This window comes from Fulvia fulva, chromosome 12, assembly GCF_020509005.1.
Source record: "Fulvia fulva chromosome 12, complete sequence".
NCBI classification, from domain to species: domain Eukaryota; kingdom Fungi; phylum Ascomycota; class Dothideomycetes; order Mycosphaerellales; family Mycosphaerellaceae; genus Fulvia; species Fulvia fulva.
This window is the reverse complement of record NC_063023.1, coordinates 2,177,032-2,196,766: the sequence shown is the minus strand read 5'-3', so window position 1 is coordinate 2,196,766 and position 19,735 is coordinate 2,177,032. Positions and strand designations below refer to the sequence as shown.

Genomic DNA, 19,735 nt, shown 5'->3' with positions numbered 1-19,735 from the left:
CCAAAACAACTTTTCTGCCAGCTCTCCCACTCATCTCTGCATTCCCAATATGAGTGGCCAATAAAAACCCACCTCCCACTTTGATCCATTTCTTCCTTGTCAAGGGAGTCATAGATCTAAAGAGGCAGCTTTGGTCAGTCATATGGGATGAAGCACAGGAGTCAAGTAACCACTCTGACGAGGGGAACTTGCCTTGGACTTCTGCAGTTGAGTGAGCCACTTCATCATACTCATCATCATCAGACATTGTCTCTGGGGATGAGCTGCATGGTGACTCTTGGGCGGAGAAACCTTTTCCAGTCTTCTTTGCTTTAGAGGTATAAGACTGGGCCTGGTTCTTCTGGAGTGACAGCATGTCAGAGCTGAGTTTCTTCACCATTTTCTTAAGTTCTTCCATAGAGGACTTCTCTCTTGGTGTCCTCCTTGAAGTGGGTGGTGGAGTTCTCTTCTTCTTGACATGTGTTGTATTCTGGGAAGATGGTGGTTGGGAATGAGATCTAAGGACCTTTCTTGCCTCAGGCAAACTAGGGCAGTCCTTGATCAGATGATCCTTCTCACAGAGAAGGCAGGAGAGTGGTCTTGCTAGACCTGAGGGCTTGACCCAGGTGGCTGCCATGCCATACTCAGCCTTAGAGGGATCCAACCTGGCTTCTTGAGCTTCAAGGATCTTTAAGGTCCTTTCATGATCCATCTTTGGCTGAGCCATGATAGTATCCCTGGCTACATGGTAGTCAGGTGGCAGTGAGCTTAAGAGCTGGGTCATCCTCACATCAGCTTTCCTGTAATGCTGACCCTCTGGGTCAACATCAGCAATCCTTTTTCCAAGAGAAACCAGGTGTGTCCATGCAGATCTGATGGTGAACTCTTCACTCATCTCAAAGGTCACAAATTGCTTTGTGAGCTCATGTGCATGGGTTGGTAGCACCTGGCTATACTTGTTCCAGAGATACACCCACTTCTCAGCAGCTCTTCCAGATTCACATGAGCCCTCAAGCTCAAATTCATCTTCTTCTGTGATCCTACTAAGGATACTGAAGTTGCATACTGCATTGTGTCTTGTCCATGTTGGCGTATTGAGGATCTCTTTGGTTGTAGCCTCTTCTTGGAGTTTCAGAGTCTTGCCCTTGATGTTGTCAAAAGACACTTCCATTAGGTCATCAATTGCAAAGAATGCTGATTGGCTCTCCATCTTGTATCTCTGAAGGTTGAACCATCTCTTCCAATTGTCCCTCCCAAGAATTGGGATTTTGCCTCCCTTCTCCTCTGTCTTCTCTTGGTATGAATCCATAATAAATTGGATGTAATGAAACAAGGTGTGTATGTTCCAAGGTGGTGGCTCAGATCCTGCTGAGGCTTCTGGTGTAGAATGGGAAAGTTCGTAGGTGTGGATACCAAGGCCTGCTTGGTAAAGTAAAGAAGGAGCGGTGTGAGGTCTCGGGGCTAGGACACAGGTCTGTCTCTCCTAGCAGAGCTTCAAATGACTTACTTGAAGTCCTTCTTGATAGTATCTCGATGCAGTTCTGCCTACAGAGTATCTTCAAGGTATTGGCTTTGAGTAAGCCGCACAGAGTCCTTGTCTGGGTTACCTATCACTTAGTATCGAACTAAGCTCCTTGATAGGATAGACGGGGTAGACTTCTGATTCCCAGATGTTTTCTGCTACGATAGCAAGGGATACAAGTAACCTGTACTGATATAGGTTGCTCTTATTCCTGCACAAACCCGGGCTCATAACCTGTTGAACAGGTACGGGTGGATGGCAGCGGAGTGGAGTAAGAGATCATTCTTCAACTGACTAATAGCACGAGCATGCAGCAATATATCAGGAACCAATATGTTGATTGTGTTAGATGTCTATCTAAGCTAAAGGGGAGAGAAGGTATCTCCCTACAAGCTGAGTCATTGTGGATGCCTCAGGCTGCCAGATCACTTCCTGATTGTTGACTCCCTTTGAGATGCTACATCTTAACAAGATGTATCTATAGTGGCTACAGATATTGCTAATATAGGGTATGTGTGCCAAGTCCTGACTAATATAGTACCTAAGTCACCTAATTCATAACACTCCCCTTTTAGGCTAGCAGATTGTCTGCTAGGATGACCCTATAGACCTAGTAGGTACAGGCAACTCCTATATCCTTTAGATGTGCATCACTTCAGCTGTTTTATACATGTTAGTATATGCTAAACTGCTCTAGTTATCACAATTATCAGGTGCTAGAATGCCTGTATAGCCCTACTTCTGAGCTTATTAAGCTTCATCTTTCCTCTTTTGTTATGAAATGGCTTGCTTTGAAAGGCAGCTATGTTATGACCCTTGTTACGGATCGGTTTGGGGAAGCTCCAGCCAACCAATCGATGCCTAGACACTAGTGGGAGAATCCGAAACTGATCAGCTCAGAGACCTTGGCAACTGAGCGCTCAGTCTGATCAGTATGCTCAGTGATCAGTCTGATCAGTTTGATCAGTTACGCCAAGACACGGCACTATATAGACGACGCTCTTTTGCAAGTAGATAGGAGCCTCGTGCTCAACTCATTTCAAGTATACACCATATACTGTTTGGGACCACTACCTTCTCAACGAGTCAGAGACATCATTGCAAAGATCCAAGCCCGGTTGGGATAACGTACAGCGGTTCCTAACAACTTTGAGCACCACCACCAGGGCCCTTTGCACATGTCTGGGAGAGACGCTACCCGGAGTCCGTCACGACAACAGCCACAGTCAACTGGCATCACGGAACGAATGAGCGAAATGTCGATTACTGGAAGCGGAAAACGATCAACACCCTCTGCAAGCTCGAACAGCATGCACGAGTACACCAAGGCACCTAAGGTGTCACCACCGGAGACGTTCGATGGGACACAAGGGAAGCTGGAGGCTTTTCAGCTGCAGGTTCAGCTGTACCTCTACTTCAACGCCCAACAGTTTAATGGCGAGGCCTCTAAGGTCTTGTACGCCGCATCCTTCCTAAGGGGCAGGGCAGCCCGGGGGTTCAGACCATACCTCAAAGACTGGCTCAACAACCAGGACGAAGGAGACAACCCGAAGACAGAAACCCGGAAGATATTTGCCGACTACGATGAGTTCGAGATCAAACTGAATGATCTCTACGGGATACCTAATGAAGAGGTTCATGCCGACCGACATATCCGACAACTCCGACAGAACACCTCAGTTGCCGTCTATGCTTCTGAATTCCAAGGATATGCCGCCGACCTCGAGTGGAACGACGCAGCGTTTCGTTCCCAGTTCTACCTAGGCTTGAAGGACAACGTCAAAGCCGAATTATCTCGAAACTCCAGTCTCACCAGCTTGGCCGCGATGGTCAAGGCTGCAAAGGAAATCGACGAGAGACTCCAGGAATTGAAGTACGACCGATTCGTACAGCCTGGATTCCAGAGACCCGCGAGAGGCGGAAGAGGGGGCTTCAAGGCCAGAAGTCACGACCCTGATTATGGAGATCCAATGGAACTCGACGCCACGGAAAGGCGCGGACGAAGCAAGCAGTTAACAAGAGATCTAACTTGCTATGCATGTGGAAAGAAAGGCCACTATGCTAGAGACTGTCCAAAGAAGAATGTTGTCAGCCGCGAGTTCAATGCGATGGATCGGGCGACAGCGACAAAGACGTACCAGGAATGCGAGGATTTCTTCTCGAAATCTGCCTAGCAGAAACGACCTGACGACAAAGGCATCAAACAGCGGCTTCTTGATTTGATGACCTAGGACACAGAAGTCAACAACAGCAACGGATAAAAGACTACTGGAACAATAACTTACGACGATGAGGCCAGAGGAGGCACGACCCAAGGAAAAGAAGGATCGCACAGCTGGTTCCAATCCTGGACCGACATCTGCCAAGGATCGAATTCCTTGTACGACGACGCGGTCTCCACCCCAGCAGACTCCTCCACTTCTTCCTCCTCCGCCGCCTCGAGATCTTCGAGCTCCTTCGCTACGGCGTCGTCGGCCTTGCCGGACGCGAGGCGAAGCTGTTTGCGAAGACGGATCTTCTTCGCCTTTTGGCGAATAATGCGCTGAGCGAGCTCGGCCTGCTGATGGAGAAGCTCCACCTCCTTCTCCTCCGCACGCTCGAGGTCTCGCTGGAGGCCATCACGAACGTCGCGAAACTTCGTCCACTCGGGTGCGGATAAGGTCACGTCGCGATCAGAGTAACCCTTCCTCACACACTCCGAGCATTTTCCCGACCGGGGCGAAACGACACATTTTGGGCGCTGCTCGGTGGCAGCGACTCGAGCGGACCGACAGTGATGGCAGGGGGCCATCTCGATACCGGATCGTTGTATGTCGACAGCAAGGGCTTGTCGACGGAGGGAACTTTTGGAAGAAATGGAAGGAGGAGACATTGCGATGCCCAGGCAAACGATGAAGAACAGCGGGCTTATGTGAGAAGTTCCGGGACGGAACTAAGCTAGAAGGGGGATGGTGTTACGGATCGGTTTGGGGAAGCTCCAGCCAACCAATCGATGCCTAGACACTAGTGGGAGAATCCGAAACTGATCAGCTCAGAGACCTTGGCAACTGAGCGCTCAGTCTGATCAGTATGCTCAGTGATCAGTCTGATCAGTTTGATCAGTTACGCCAAGACACGGCACTATATAGACGACGCTCTTTTGCAAGTAGATAGGAGCCTCGTGCTCAACTCATTTCAAGTATACACCATATACTGTTTGGGACCACTACCTTCTCAACGAGTCAGAGACATCATTGCAAAGATCCAAGCCCGGTTGGGATAACGTACAGCGGTTCCTAACACCCTGATAGGTCCCTAATAATAAGTAGATAGCTCTAAAAGTTAATACAAATGAATGTGCTTTGAACAAATGAAATTTCCTATAGTATCTAGTAACAAATGAGATTATGCCTTAGTGTGAATGCCTTCTTAGAGAATGTGGTTTAGGGACTTTGGCTTTATAAGCCAGTCTGCTAGCCGAAGGGTTGTTAGGATATTTTCAACCACAATAACACCTTACTTATGAATCTATCTGCAGAAGTGATTCCTGAGCCTGACATGCTTTGTCCTTTTGTGGTTAGAGTGATCCCTTATAAGCTTAATAGCTAACTAGTTGTCCACAAAGATTTTAGATAGGGATGCTTTCTATCCTATCATCTTTTAAGTCTCCTACAGGAGGTTCCTTATCCACATTACTTCTCTATAGCATTCAGTAAGGGCCACATATTCTGCCTCAGTACTAGAGAGCACTACCTCCTTCTAGAGGGCAGATTTCTATACTACTAGGCCTCTAGCCATCTTGATTAGGAGCCTAGATATAGATCTGTCTAAGGGATCCCTAGAAAAGTCTGAATCTGTATAGATTTCAGGCCTTAGTAAAGCTTTCGGAATAGAGTAATCTGGTCTATAACGGTGAACGCGAACTCAGTTGTCAGTACCTCTACCGCTTCTATAACTATAGTGTTCTAGAATTCCTCGTCTTTGATCTAGTCGAAAGCAGCTATATATACTACCTTCTCGTATTTGACCCTCTTCGCTTCTAAGTATCGTCGAAAGTACTTGTCTATCGGCGTAAGACTAGGGTCCGTAAGACAATCTATAGGAGAGTTCTATAGTAGCTTCTTACGGAACACTTTAATAGTTAAGAAGGCGCATATCAAAGCCTTAAGTAGTGTCTGCATATCTACATTACTAGTGGCTATAAGTTTAGGCAGAGTTTTCTCCTAGGCATAACCGAAGATCTACGCGTATAGCTCTCGAAGCGCGGCAATAGGTCTAGGCTCGAGGTTGGTCGGAGATCCTATATATAGTCCACCTAGTCCCTTATGCTCAAGGTCAGTGTATAAGTAGCCTATAGTGTTAGTAATCGCCCTGTTCAGAACCGTATATATTGTCCGTATATCCTCGCCCGGTATACCTAGGACCTTGCTAGGATTGAACATAGGTAGCTTTAGAGCGGAATTAGCGGGCTAATAATCTTCTTTAGACAGTCTTAAGTTCTCCGCGGCGTCCGTATTGACTTCTCTAGGGAATATCTCTTCCCGCTAGCTTACTAATCGAGCTGTATCTTCGGAAGCCGTTGTTCGATTCGGCTCCGAGTTTGAAGTTGACCCCTGCCGAGCTTAATAGTTTTAGGCCGTAGTAGTAGATGTCTTTTAGGTCTCGTTCGTATACGGCGTTTGCTACCCTTGTTCTACACCTTCCGCCGTTGTTCTATTAGTAATACGCGGGGCGAGATCGTCTCTTACGCCTTCGGAGATTAGGTCGATAGCGTCGTTTATTAGTTTCGATGTTATATCGTGTGTCGAGGGCGTCTTCGTCTAGGTTTATAAAGAATCCTTACTAAATCTCGTGCCTAACGACGATACTATAGTACTTAGTCGGGGTAACGAGGGTATAGAAAGCTTCGGGCTCTTACGACTACCCGGCGGCTATAAGTTATCTCTATCTTGATGAGGTCTCTTGCGCTTCTTAGTAGGTAGTGCGTCACCGCTTATACTAATTGCTTAAGCAACCTAGGCATTTACGGTAGATGTCTCCTCGGTTATTAGCGGAAAGTTGCTCGGGTGCGGTCTCTTCCTTAGATGATCAGTAGTCTTCTACTTCTTGTTCGTAGTCTTCTCGTTAGTAGTAGGACCTTCCTTCCGCTTCCGACTTGGCCGCACACCCTCTACATAGGTGTTATCCTAGTCGGACTGATTCTCGGAGACTTTATTATCGCTCTTATTACTAGACACTACCTCGTCGATACCGGCCGCCGACTTAGGAGTTATGTCCTCGACGGTAGGATGCGCGAGTCGGCCCTAAGCCGAGGACGACTCCTCTGCGTTCCTAGTATATTCGATTGCGGTTAAGAATGTTAGTGGAAAACACGCGCTACCTTCGGCGAAAACACGTGCTATACGGGTGGCATAGTTTCCGGCTTCCATCCTGTCCCGTATCAAGCGCTTGGGCTTTGCCAGGCAGCTGTCTGCATCGAGCAACTTCATGTCATTGGGGCCTCGAGCTGAGACTGCCTTGACAGTGCTGAAGTACAGTGGTTGGGAGGCGAGTAAGTTCTCGAAGAACTGTTGCTGCTCGGCGGCGGTGTTGTGCACTCCTAACTCTGCGTCGATCCGAGTGAGTACGGCGACCATGAACTCACAGTTGAGAGGATCCATGTCGCGAGTCGTGTGGCCTGGAGTTCCAAACTTTTCGGTGCCTCTGGCGTATGGTAATTGTGTGCAATGAGGGATAAGCGCGTTGGTTGATGCAGTTGAAGTTCTGTTGCTTTGCATGATTCGAATTTGAGATTACGCACAAAGCAGACAAAGCGCCGCGCTAGTCGCACGGACCACGAAAAATACGACATATGACACAGCAAACGACACATTCACAACCTGGAATTGGAACGCCATGGAGTCAGAAGGAAACATTCATCTTGCTCTCTGTATTCCCACGTCAGGGAAATGTCGAGCCTCGTACATACTGCAATCATTGCTGGGAGGAATCTGACATGTGAAAGCGCAGATGATTCCGGACAGCCTGCTCAGCAACCTCAATCGGGCTCGCACATTGGTTCGCCAGTCATTAGACCATATTCTAGGTGCTCCGACCTAGGCATCAATGTCCATGTATCCATCCGAGTCCGGCAGGATGTGCTGCTTGCGTGGAGTTGTCCCGTTCTTCTTTCTCCTCCTGTCCCTCTCCGCTTGCATCTCTGCTCCACGTTGGGTCGGCCTACGAACGCGACGCTGCACCTCCTCGACTATCTCTTCAACTCCCTCCTCGACCGCCTCTTCAATTCCCTCACTCATACCTACTGTACCTGACATCTCCACATCTTTGGATGGTTCCTCGAGCGGAGCATCAGGCTGCGATTCGGCAGCGGACGAGACGGCTTGGGCTGGAAGGACCGGCCCCGAGACGACATCGTCGTGAGGAAACGGATTGCGAGTCTCTGAGCGGAGCACGAAGCTATGCTCGCTGATGATCTCGTCTTGCTTGATCACAATTGTCTTCTGGTTCTGCTTTGGGCGGCCCCGCTCTACGATTAGGTCAGCGGCAGTCGAGCGGTCTTAGCTGTAGCAGCTACTTACTGTCAGGTGGCTTGGCGCTCGGGCTCACAAACTGCCACTCGATCTTGGTATTAGGTCCAGACGAGGTGAGGCGCATACGGCCGAAGGCCTTATACTGCTTCTGGTCGTCCTTGTCGTAGCTCACTTTGAAGTTGTGTCTCGCTGGGTCGAAAGTCACAGTTTTAGTCTCCCAGACCTCGATGTTGCTCTTGATGGTATTGTTCTGGTCGAAAGCCTGGACGTCCGAGTAGATCGGCTGATGGTCGGTGATATCGCCCTCGGTCCAGTAAACCGTCTCTGTCACCCGCGAAGTACCCAGCGGCATGATGTACTGTAACCAGGTTGACTCGCTGATGTATGGGTCTTGGTCGGTGACAGTGTCCTGCTTTATGTCAGCTGCTGCATCATTTCATACGGCACAAAAGGTGGTACTTTGTTCAGCAGCGAGCTCCATCGACCCTCTACCACGGGAAGCTTCTCGATGTACGCATCATACTTGACGATGGCCCAGTTCTCCGAGATCTTGGTGTACTTGCTCCCATCATCTTTGTCGATGTCACCTGGAAATTAGTAGGCGTCGGGATGCTTCTTCGGGTCAGCTCTCTCGACACGCTGTATGCCGAAGGTGTAGCGAGTTGGCAGGGTGCGTGAGATGATGCCAGTATAGCGCATCAGGGCTCCGGTGACGACAGCTTCCACCTGGGCTCCATTGATCCGGACGGTGTTGTAAACAACCTTGCTGCCGAACTCTTCACACATTGCATCGAACAAGAGTTTGGAGTCGCCGAACCGGCCCGTCAGGAAGATTGCCTGTTCTTTGTCAATATCAGTCCCCATGGATGGTGATGCAAGCCTACCTCAGTGCCGGGGACAAGCTGCTTCTTCGTCTCTTCGATCACCTCAGCAATAACAGTCCTGTGGAGCTCGATCATCTTATCTCTATCGAGAAGTCAGTCTGGATTCGAAGGGTGCGGATGTGGCGACTTACAGAGGGAGATCGACCGAGAATCGTCTTCCATCACCAGCAGACACTCTGATCAGCTCAAATGATGACCATCGCCCGTTCTTGATCTTGGCAAGCTCGAACTCGCGCCGAGCTTTAGCAGAAAACGACTCGACACTCAGCCCGATTGACCTTGCAGCATTTGCGAGCCCCTCAGCACCGACAACTTCGGGCGATGTCTCCAATCACTTGAGGAACTCTTGGTCGATAAAGTAAGAGCCGCATAACCCGCCTAGAGGTCGTCAGCATCCGACGATATAGTAAGCTGACGAAGACGTACCACTCGGCTGACTCACTACCTCGAGCCCCATTGTGGCGCCGTTGGCCGACTCCTTGGACACCCTACAGGTGACATTGTCCTGGCATGCTTGTTAGTGCTGCGTCGGAGTACAGTAGGCCGCTTGATACGTACACAAGTCCCTCCCCCCAGGTCGACCACCTGTATGAGCTTGCCTTTCGCCAGACGCTTAAGGTCGAACTTTGATTTGTTCCAGCTATTGGCCGTTATGGCATCGAGAACGCAGGCTGCCGCAGCGATTGGCTCCAACACAAGCTCGGTCCTGGGCAATGAAGCCAGCTCTGCGGCTTCAGACATGATCTTGTTGGAGCTTGGGTACCACAACAGGGGAACACTCATCTGGAGCTCTTTGTCCAGGCCATCGACATAGTCTTCTTCGGCATCATCAAACTGAGTCTTCGCATAGGCTATGATCGCAGGCCACATCGCCTTGAGATGATCCGCGATGAACTGTGGCTTGGTACGTCCTGCAGCTTCTAGGCGTTCTTCGACTTGTTTTGCGATGGCTGCGCTCTTGTGGTTGGGATATAGCGACAGTTTTGCGACGTTGATGGCACTCTCCTCGGGAAGCTCGTTCTTCTGTAGCTTGTAGTCGAGGTCTCATCCCCATCTGAACTCGGTTTCGGGCCCAAAGTAGCCAGCCGCCATTGGGAAAGACCCAGATGTACCTGTTGGACTGCTGAATTGCACAATGTGGGCGAGTCCAGGGCTCGAGAGGAAAGTCCCCTTTTCGCCGACATATACCGCCGCCTGAGCATCGTCAGTAAGGCCAGTCGGACCAAGATACCCGAGAATACACAGACCTTGCCGTGAGTAGTACCCCAGTCGATCACCACTCGCATCACCTGAACGGACGCCATGGTCGGCAGCCTGTCCTGAAGGCAGTGGTGGTGATGTGCGTGCGCCGGGCGACGCGATCTCGAGTAGGTGCGGCGCGGGAGGGAACAACTTGCGGAAGATATCTAGAGGACGTGTGGGAGGTGAGGAATGTTGTGGTTGTTGTGGAGGAGTGCGAGGCCGTTGACGCAGTCGCGGTTTTGTAGATGCACTCAGGTGAGTGTGAAGTCGAGGCGACGTGGTGCACATCAATTTGCCAAAGAATGTTTGGTGCTCTTTCGAGAAAGTGCTCGGACCCGCGCTGAGGGAGAATCGTGCCTCAGGATCAATCAGCGCGGGGCAAATTCAGCCCTCTACATTCACTCACCCGATTTCACACGTGAATGTTCTGCAACACATCTCGACGACGCTTCGCGGGATGAAGGTAAGCGATGATACTCATTGACTGTACAGTCGAGTGGTGCCGTATGCATGATATTCATGATGTTCATACGAACAGTGGTATTGCATTGGCTGTGGCGTTGCTCGAGGCGGCGGTTCCGCTCTGACTACGGCAAGACAGGAGCAAGCTACGCAAACAGCTCATCAGCTGTGCAATATCGATGAAGTGTTTCGAGCAGCGCTATATGGTACCCCAGGCGCAAAACTGGCTGTTCGCCAATGATACTGCTATGTGAAGTACCTTCTGTGAACAGGTGAAAGCATAATCGTACATCATGGCTTGATCGTAAAACGTTCAATGTCTGATATTGCTATAATATCTCCCTACTCATTCCTGGCAGTACGACCTGATGGGCATAGGCGCGTCCACAGATGCTTCGTGCCTCCTGCAGAGACATCGAGAACCCCGTCCTTCGAGTGCGCTCCTCATAGTCCAACGAGCATGTTTATCTCGACTTTCAATGCGTTTCTCGAAAGCACATCACGACTGAAAACAGTAGGCCCACGCAGTCCCAAAGCACTCATACCAACCAGGGCCAGAAGTACCGGGTGACCTCTGCGTTGAAGACGCCAAAGAGATCCTCAGAGTAGTAGTCGCACTCGCCTTCAGCACAAGTCCAGAAGCCCAATCCCTTCTTGCCTCCGTCCTTGCAGATTCTGTCCTGACGACTCGGAACGTCGCAGAAGCAGGTAGGATTCTTGTCATCAATGCCTTTGCTATCGCCCCAGCTGACCCAGCCTTTCTCGAAGTCACTCTTCTTGGTGGCCTCACACTGTCGGTTTGGGCAGGCCCAGTAGGGTCGTCCGGCATTGCCGTTCTCGTTGAAGATGCTAGTGATGCACTTCACGGCGGGTGTCTGGCAGGAGCGACAGATCTTGCGGGCGAGACGTGCGCCGCTGGGCGACGTTGGTGGAGTGTAGTACGGCGGAGAACTGGGGATTGGCTTGTTGTTTTCGGCCTTGGTGTAGACAGGCTTGTTCTTCTCGATCTCAGTGTAGACACACTTGCTCTTCTCGACCTTGACGTGGACGGGCTTGCCGTCGCCGACGGTGTCATCCTTGGTCTTGTCGTCGCCAGCTGTGGGAGAGCCTCGTAGGCGGAGCGGGGAGTGGATGTTTGAGGCCTTCTCAGGGGTCTCGACCTTGATCTTGGAGCTTTCGTTGTCGTCGATAGTGCTGACCGCCTTGGAGTTGGCGGGCGTGAAGATGTCGCCGAGGGAGACGACTTCGAAGGCGCCAGCAAGGCTGTCGACATCAGCCGGCTTCTGCGACTGATCTTGTGTGGCTTCTCGAAAATGTCAGTCTGGCATAGATAGGGAACGAGCGGTGTCATAAGACTCACCTTGCTTGTCTGGGTCGCAGGGCGCCATGTTCTTGATCTTGGTCATGATGATGGAGCGATTTGTGTGACTTGATCTGGGTACTGTCGATGGGCTGTGATTTAGGCGTGGGAAGGTCAAGAGTTCTACAGAAGAAAGGATTGAGAGGTTGAGAGGTTGTGCCAGAGGTATCAGGACTGGAGAGAAGCTCTGACAGCCAAAGCTGCAAGAAGCCGCTCCAGCTCAGCTCCCACTGTTTGCATACAAACGCTGTTCTTCCATCAGCTTCCATGTCATACTGCTGGACTGGGCAGATCCTAAATCATATCGGCCGCAAGCCGAGTAGTGATACAACTTCATCTATCCAGCTAACAATCTCGGCAAAACATTGCACTCGGTGTAATTCCAAAGCTGCGCAGTGGCCTGTAATTGCCACGCAGCGCCCGTCCACCACGTATTCTTATGTCCCTGCAAAGCAAGCATCTTATCGTAGAAGCCAGCCGCAACGTCTTCTTTCGGGGCTGTCAGCATAAATGGAGTGTGATCGTGCAGCTCAACGATCTTAGCATCTTGGCTTGAACCTCCACGTAGCCGTCTCAGTGTATCAAGTATGGTAGACCTGACCTCGTCTTCGGAGGCTTTTGCAGGGCTTCCGTAGTAAGCAAAATGCGTTTTGTCAAACTTCGTGCTCGACAAGCTGTATAGCGCAGGTAAAGCTGGGACGTCGAGAGCAGCCTCTGGGTCGATGTTCCGTACTGTCTGGGTGTTGGGTATGCCAATGTCTTGTACTACAGCGTCCCAGTATGAGCTGCCGTTAAGCTTGGAAAACACAATCGTTTCCGCTGGATCGAGATCCAGAAACTTTAGATTTGATACCGTTGGTGGGATCGCCAGTAGTGACTTCTTCGCGTGAATGGTCTTTGGGCCACCTGGTGTCATGACACGAACAACATGACCCTTCCGGCTGCGTCTGATCTTGAGGATATCAGTGTCCAGCAAGACGTTCTTGCCAGGCTCCTTCTGTGCACGATCATAGAGCAGCTGGTTGTCAGACAGACCATTCATGACGAAGGCCGACTGGGAAATGTCTTGCACTTGGATGTGATCAAAGTACTTCATCATGTACAGAGTAGGTTGCGCCAGTATGTTTCCAGCTCCTTGATTGTAGGCGAAGAACAGGTTAGCCAAGACTTCCAGATCATATTTCCGCAAGAAATCACCAAAATCTAGAAGGAGATCCTCGGGCACCGGAGAAGGTAAGATGAATCCATCTGCCAGGCCTGGGTACTTTGCGAGCTGAGCATCATATGCGAGTAAAGCCTGCGCGAGCTGTTCCGCCGAGGGGTCCGAAGCCTTCACTGGTTCTGCGGTGCGAAAGTTGGTGGTTTTGGGCATGCCTGAGCCCTGAGGGAGCTTGACCAAGGGTATCTCGAAATGCTTGAAGAAGTTGCGGAGGACTGTCCGATTCGAGAAGATTTGGACGCCATAATCCGCAGTCGTATTCGTGACTGGATCGCGATATGTGTTTACGTGACCTGCCAACGCTTCCAGTCAGCATGTGTGTTGCCTAAAGACTTTGCTAGAACAAAATCTACCTCCAAGTCGAGCTTCTCTTTCGATCAGGACAACGCTGTGGCCCATCTGCTGCAGACGAACGGCAGCATATGTGCCGCTCGATCCACCTCCGACTACGCAGACATCTCGCTTGATGCTATGATGATCTCGAGAACCATGGCGTGCGTCAAGCGCAGTGCATCTCGCGATGACAAAGAACGCGACCAAAGCGCCAAACATGATGGCACGCACTCAGTACGCTGGTCCGAATTCAAGATGTCGAGACGACGTCTTTGCCTGCGCTCAGAAAGAAGAGTCGCGCTCTGAGAACATTGTCTGCGGGCAGATCAACTTCAAATAGCAACATTGCCGCAGAACTCTCGGCAATGTACCGCATTGTTGCGAGTGGCTGTCCTCATGTACCTCTGCATGGAAGATTTTGCGAATCAGGGATCCCGATGCCCGCATCGTGCAGAAACGCACAAGTCATGCTACCTCTGTGGTGCGTACTGCAGATCAGGCCTTGAAAAGTTGTAGCATCGATGCATGAGCAGAACGACGAACGGTAGAAAGCGAACAAGCCATCCTGCGCTAATGTAGTAAGCTACGTGTTGTAGGGGTGATTGACGAGTGTACAAGCTTGCTGAACCATGAAACAATAAGGGTGATCAGATACCTTCTGAATTGCATAAGATGTATCTATGGTGGCTACAGATATTGCTGATATAGGGTGTGTGTGCCAAGTCCTGACTAATATGGTACCCAAGTCACCTGATTCACAACACTCCCCTTTCAGGCTGGCAGATTGTCTGCCAGGATGACCCCACAGACCTAGTAGGTGCAGGCAACTCCTATATCCTTCAGATGTGCATCACTTCAGCTGTTTTGCACATGTTAGCATATGCCAAACTGCTCCAGTTATCACAATCATCAGGTGCCAGAATGCCTGTATAGCCCCACTTCTGAGCTTATTGAGCTTCATCTTTCCTCTTTTGTTATGAAATGGCTTGCTTTGAAAGGCAGCCATGTTATGACCCTGATGGGTCCCTGATGATGAGCAGATAGCTCCAAAAGTTAATACAAATGAATGTGCTTTGAACAAATGAAATTTCCTATAGTATCTAGTGACAAATGAGATTGTGCCTCAGTGTGAATGCCTTCTCAGAGAATGTGGTTTGGGGACTTTGGCTTTGTAAGCCAGTCTGCCAGCCGAAGGGTTGTTGGGATATTTTCAACCACAATGACACCTTGCTTATGAATCCATCTGCAGAAGTGATTCCTGAGCCTGACATGCTTTGTCCTTTTGTGGTTAGAGTGATCCCTTACAAGCTTGATAGCTGACTGGTTGTCCACAAAGATTTTGGATAGGGATGCTTTCCATCCTGTCATCTTTTGAGTCTCCTGCAGGAGGTTCCTTATCCACATCACTTCTCTGCAGCATTCAGTAAGGGCCACATATTCTGCCTCAGTGCTGGAGAGCACTACCTCCTTCTAGAGGGCAGATTTCCATGCTACTGGGCCTCCAGCCATCTTGATTAGGAGCCCAGATGTGGATCTGTCTGAGGGATCCCCAGAAAAGTCTGAATCTGTGTAGATTTCAGGCCTTAGTGAAGAGTTCTTTCTGAAGATCAGGCCCTTGTCAATTGTTCTAGCAATGTATCTCCAAACATGCTTTGTAGCTGTAATGTGGTCTGCAGATAGGTTGGCCAGAAATTTGGCCAAGTGATTTGTGGCATAGGAGATGTCTGGCCTTGTTTGGTTGGCCAGATACTGGAGTTCCCTAATCATTGTGTTGAACAGATTATAGTCCTGGATGGAGCATTGTGAGGTATGCTTCTTATACAGGCGGTCAAGGGGATACTTGACACTTTTGGCTTAGTCAAGGCCATACTTCTGGAGCTTCTCCAAAGCATAATGCTTCTAGGAGATGAGAAGGTCTCCCTTCTTGTTCAGCTTCAGATGCATGCTAAGGAAGAGGTTGGTGTCCATAGTCTTGATAGAGTACTTCTTCTTCAGGCCAGCAATGAGGTTGTCAATCCTCTTTTCAGATTTGCTAAAGATTTGGAAGTCATCCACATAAAGGAGGACAAGAATGTCCTCCCCCTGAAAGAGGCAAGCATCAGAATCTGTCCTCTTCAGGCCAAGAGCTTCAAGAGTCTCTTTTGCATCATAGTACCAGAGGTTGGCTGACTGTTTCAATCTATACAACCCTTTCTTGATCTCTAGGACCAGGTTTGATGCATTCTTCTTGATCAGTTCAGCTCCTTCAGGTGGTCTGATGAAGAGAGGTCTATCAATCTTGGGGTTCATGAAGGCTGTTTCCACATCAATTTGCCTTCTCTTCTAGCCAAGCACTATGCACAGGGCCAGGAGGATTCTGCCAGTAGCATGCCTTGGGGTGGGTGCAAATGTGTTGACATGAATCCTAAGTCTTTGGGTGAATCCCTTTGCAGTCCATCTGGCTCTGCGCTTTTCAATGGTTCTATCTAGCAGATACTTGTAATGAAGTACCCATTTCCTAGAGAGAAGCTTCCTTCCCTTTAGGACCTTGGACATATGAATCTATTGGACACATTCTGTGTCTTCAAGAGATGTGAATTCTTTCCTGACTGCCCTGACCTATTTAGCTCTGTCAGGCCTGCTAAGGGCATTAGTGAGAGAAGTTGGGTCTTTCAACTTCTCCTTCTTAGGTGCAGATTCTGCAGCTGCTGCAGAGAATCCTTGATTAGCAAGTATTCTGTAGTCATGCTGGGCTCTGCCCTCTCTAGTGCTTCTTCTTGTGGCCTCAGGAATGACCTTTGCTTGTTTCATGACAGTTGATTCCACTATATCACCTCTCTTTCTTTTGCTAAGATAGGGCTGAGGATGGAATGGGGTCATAAGGCTGTCAGGGTCTTCAGGTGAGTCCTCTGGGTCTTGTTGCCTATAGACAGTTTCTTCAGGAGTGGTTTCCTGGATCTGGGGGGAAGCGCTTCTTGGCGTATGTGAGAATGTCACATGCTCCCCTTGGCGCTCTGGGGAGTCTTCTGTTGATGCACCATTTTGTCCAGCTGGGTCACTATGCTGCTAAAGTTCCCCCTAGGGCTGCTCAGTCGCCTGTCCATTCTGTGGAGAGGTGTGACGCGCTTGGGGCGCATGTTGGAGCATGTGATTGCGCCCTTATAGAGAGTGAGGCTCCATAGGACTTGCTAAGGGGCCTCCTGGGACATCTGGGGGGTCTTCAGGATCCATTTGGGAGGTAGATTCTTCTTCTCTTTCACTCCTATCATCTACTGCTTCAAGCTAGGAGCTCTGATCTCTTGGAGATGGCTCCCCCTGAGCGACCTGCTAGGCAGCAGGGTATAGATGGCCAAATAGGCAGTCTTTATTGAAGGTGCAGTAGGGTCCAAACTTGGAATCATCTGTCCACATCCTCCCATTCCAGACTGGTCTCCAGAGCAGGTAGTTGGTTAAGGAGTCTTCCTGGAATCCAATATACCACCATATCTCTGCTCTGGGCATGAACTTGGCTGAATCTTGCTTGTTGTCCAAGTTTCTAAATGCCTTGCACCCAAACCTCCTGATGTTGCTCAGGTCAACCTCCCTGACCCCCAGCCTAAGGTCTTCTTCAAAGTCCTGGATTGGGATCTTCTTGGTAGTAAGGTTGTAGAGTCTGTTAGTGATGTAGCATGAATGCTTCATAGCAAAATGCTATATAAATTGTGGGAGGCCAGAGTCTATCATCATAGCTCTTGCCTTGTTCACTACAACCTTGTTAGAAGCTTCTGCAATCCCATTCTGCTTAGGAGTGTATGGGGCTGAGAAATCCCATCTGATGCCTTCAGCCTAGGCTTCCCTAGCAAGTTCCTTGTTGTTGAACTCCCCTCCTTGGTCAGAGAACCATATCTTAGGGGTCTTCTTGTAGAAGTTCCACATCTTGGCTAAGAATGCCTTGATTGCTGCAGGGGCATAATCTTTCTTCTCCAATAGTATGCACCATCTCATCCTTGTCTTTACATAGGTGAGCATTAGACAGTACTTGTACTTCTATGAGGATACTGGCTCAATTGGGCTAATCAGATCTGCATGAATTTCATCAAGGGCATGGAGTGCCAAGGGTCTAGGAGTTCTTGAAACAACTCTCCATGACCTGGACAACTTGTATAGCTCGCAGTGTCTAAGTTCTGTAGTATTAATTCCTTTAAGGCCTGTTGCTATACCCTTCGTAGCATTGAGTAAGGTGCTGCTAATGTGCCCAAGTCTTTGGTGCTATCTAACAGTGTCAGCTCTTGGCTTAGTAAAGGCAAGTGCTGCAAGGCCTCTCAGTTTTGATCTGTTGATTTTGCTCTTTGGAGCTCTCCTAATACGGAAGTTCCTGAGCATAGTCATATTCTTGACTATTGTGAGCAAGCCCACTGGCTTGCCTTTCTAGAGCAGGGTGTTTGATGGCCTGGCTATATAGATGCTATGATCTTTAAACATAAGTTCTGCAGAAATCAATGTAGCATCAGCATCTAGGGAGTACAGGACATTACGGGCTATGAAGGTTTGCTTCTAGCCAAATTGGTTCTTAAACACAATTTCTATGTCTCCCTTAATGTACAGCTAGGATCGTCCAACTACTTGGGAGAAGCATTTAGGTTTATGTAGTCGCCTCACATTGATGAGGTCATCCAGCATGTTGGTGATGTGAAATCAAGTGCCTGTATCCCAGATTTTGTCTGACATAAGCAGGCTAAGCACTGTAGCAGCGGCTCTTCTACAGGTCAGTTCATTTACTGCCATTGCCACTACTGCTCCTGCTCTCCTATGAGGTAGTCAGAAGTCTGATTGCTCCCCTTCATCAAAAGCATCTCGCTTCTGAGGGGTGTCAGACTCTGATTAGTCATCATCTTTAACAGCTGCTGCTGCTTTGCCCTTTCCCTTGCCTTTCTGGCCTTGGGCTTTCTGCTTTGGGGTTTTCCCCTTCCTAGGGTCTTTCCCTTTGCTCCTGGGGTTCTTCTCCGGATGCTGCTTAAAGCAATTAGCATTGGTGTGCTTATGGGTGCATTGAGTGCACAGATCCTCATCATCAAAAGCTCCCCCAACAAGTCTAGTCCTGATGGATGTTGGGACTTGTTCCCTTCTAAGGGTGGAGATCATGGTCTCTAGGGATGTGGTTTCTAGAGGATTGTTGTGCCTCTATGTTCTGAGCTATTCAACATAGTTCAGTCCCTCCACAAAGTTAAGTCTGTAGTACCTATCTGGCATAACAAAGAGAGGCTTAAGCTTCTTCTTGTCATCCACCTATAAGGTTACTATGAACTGATCTAGAGCAATCCTGTGGTTGTGTACCCAGAATTAGAATGATTCACAGTATCTGAGGGTGTTTGGGCGAAGCTCATTAAGCTTTAGCTTGTTAACACTCCTCATTGCATCATATAGATCAATTATGACCACAGGTTTCTAGGTTGTTGCAATGGTATCATACAGCTCTTTGGCAGACTTGTCTGCCTCACCAAAGTTTGGCCTTATGCTTGGACCAAGTCTTGATGTGATGCAACCAAATGCTTTCATATCATTGATCTTCCATTTCTTGTATGCAGCCTTATAGCCTGGCTATCCGGCCCAATGGGTGTGGTCTCCCCCCTATAAGTTGCTAGGGAAGGCATTGAAACCTTGTCTACCCAGTCCAGACCATAGAAGACATGCCCAGCTAGATCGTTCTCCAGAAGGGCTGTCAGGAGCATCGTTTTCCAGGCTTGGAACTGGACTCCCTTCTTCAGCACCTGGTTGTCCTTGGCGGATTTGGCCAGGCTGCTGTGGTTGTTTGTTCTGCTCTCCATATTGGGCCTAGCTCTTCTGCTGTACCACTAGTATTGATGCTTAGGACCTCGGCTTCCTGTAGGTGTTGCTGAATCGATTGGATACAGGTAAGGCAAATGCAGGGTCAGGGTCACTAGCAAAGCAAGCTGATCCTTGATGGAGGCTCTGATGACAATTCAGGCTTCAGGTCGAATAGGCAGAGGAGCACCCGGGCTCATAACCTGTTGTAGGGGTGATTGACGAGTGTACAAGCTTGCTGAACCATGAAACAATAAGGGTGATCAGATACCTTCTGAATTGCATAAGATGTATCTATGGTGGCTATAGATATTGCTGATATAGGGTGTGTGTGCCAAGTCCTGACTAATATGGTACCCAAGTCACCTGATTCACAACACTACGTACCGTAAATTAGAGCTGACAACGGCGTCGGCATTCCTCTTGGGGACATCCTATTGAGCA

The 19,735-nt window shown here is 49.3% G+C and overlaps 4 protein-coding genes across 4 annotated transcripts; all 4 read right to left on the bottom strand.

Annotated features, from left to right (window-relative positions):
- Positions 1-6,783: 6,783 nt before the first annotated feature.
- CLAFUR5_13949 (uncharacterized protein) lies at positions 6,784-7,140 on the bottom strand (the record flags this gene model as incomplete). The annotated part of the gene is made up of 1 exon (XM_047913097.1): positions 6,784-7,140. One exon carries the CDS (start codon positions 7,138-7,140, stop codon positions 6,784-6,786), a length of 357 nt encoding a protein of 118 aa, XP_047768566.1.
- A 435-nt stretch (positions 7,141-7,575) lies between these two features.
- Positions 7,576-10,198, bottom strand: CLAFUR5_13948 (uncharacterized protein; the record flags this gene model as incomplete). The annotated part of the gene is made up of 11 exons (XM_047913096.1): positions 7,576-8,006; positions 8,059-8,419; positions 8,470-8,597; positions 8,649-8,847; positions 8,895-8,976; positions 9,026-9,172; positions 9,230-9,272; positions 9,321-9,399; positions 9,453-9,937; positions 10,007-10,088; positions 10,142-10,198. 11 exons carry the CDS (start codon positions 10,196-10,198, stop codon positions 7,576-7,578), a joined length of 2,094 nt encoding a protein of 697 aa, XP_047768567.1.
- Positions 10,199-11,137: 939 nt separating this feature from the next.
- CLAFUR5_13947 (uncharacterized protein) lies at positions 11,138-12,004 on the bottom strand (the record flags this gene model as incomplete). Its single annotated transcript, XM_047913095.1, has 2 exons — positions 11,138-11,901; positions 11,959-12,004. 2 exons carry the CDS (start codon positions 12,002-12,004, stop codon positions 11,138-11,140), a joined length of 810 nt encoding a protein of 269 aa, XP_047768828.1.
- A 291-nt stretch (positions 12,005-12,295) lies between these two features.
- CLAFUR5_13946 (FAD-dependent oxidoreductase oblC) lies at positions 12,296-13,729 on the bottom strand (the record flags this gene model as incomplete). The annotated part of the gene is made up of 2 exons (XM_047913094.1): positions 12,296-13,470; positions 13,531-13,729. 2 exons carry the CDS (start codon positions 13,727-13,729, stop codon positions 12,296-12,298), a joined length of 1,374 nt encoding a protein of 457 aa, XP_047768829.1.
- Between the last annotated feature and the right edge of the window lie 6,006 nt (positions 13,730-19,735).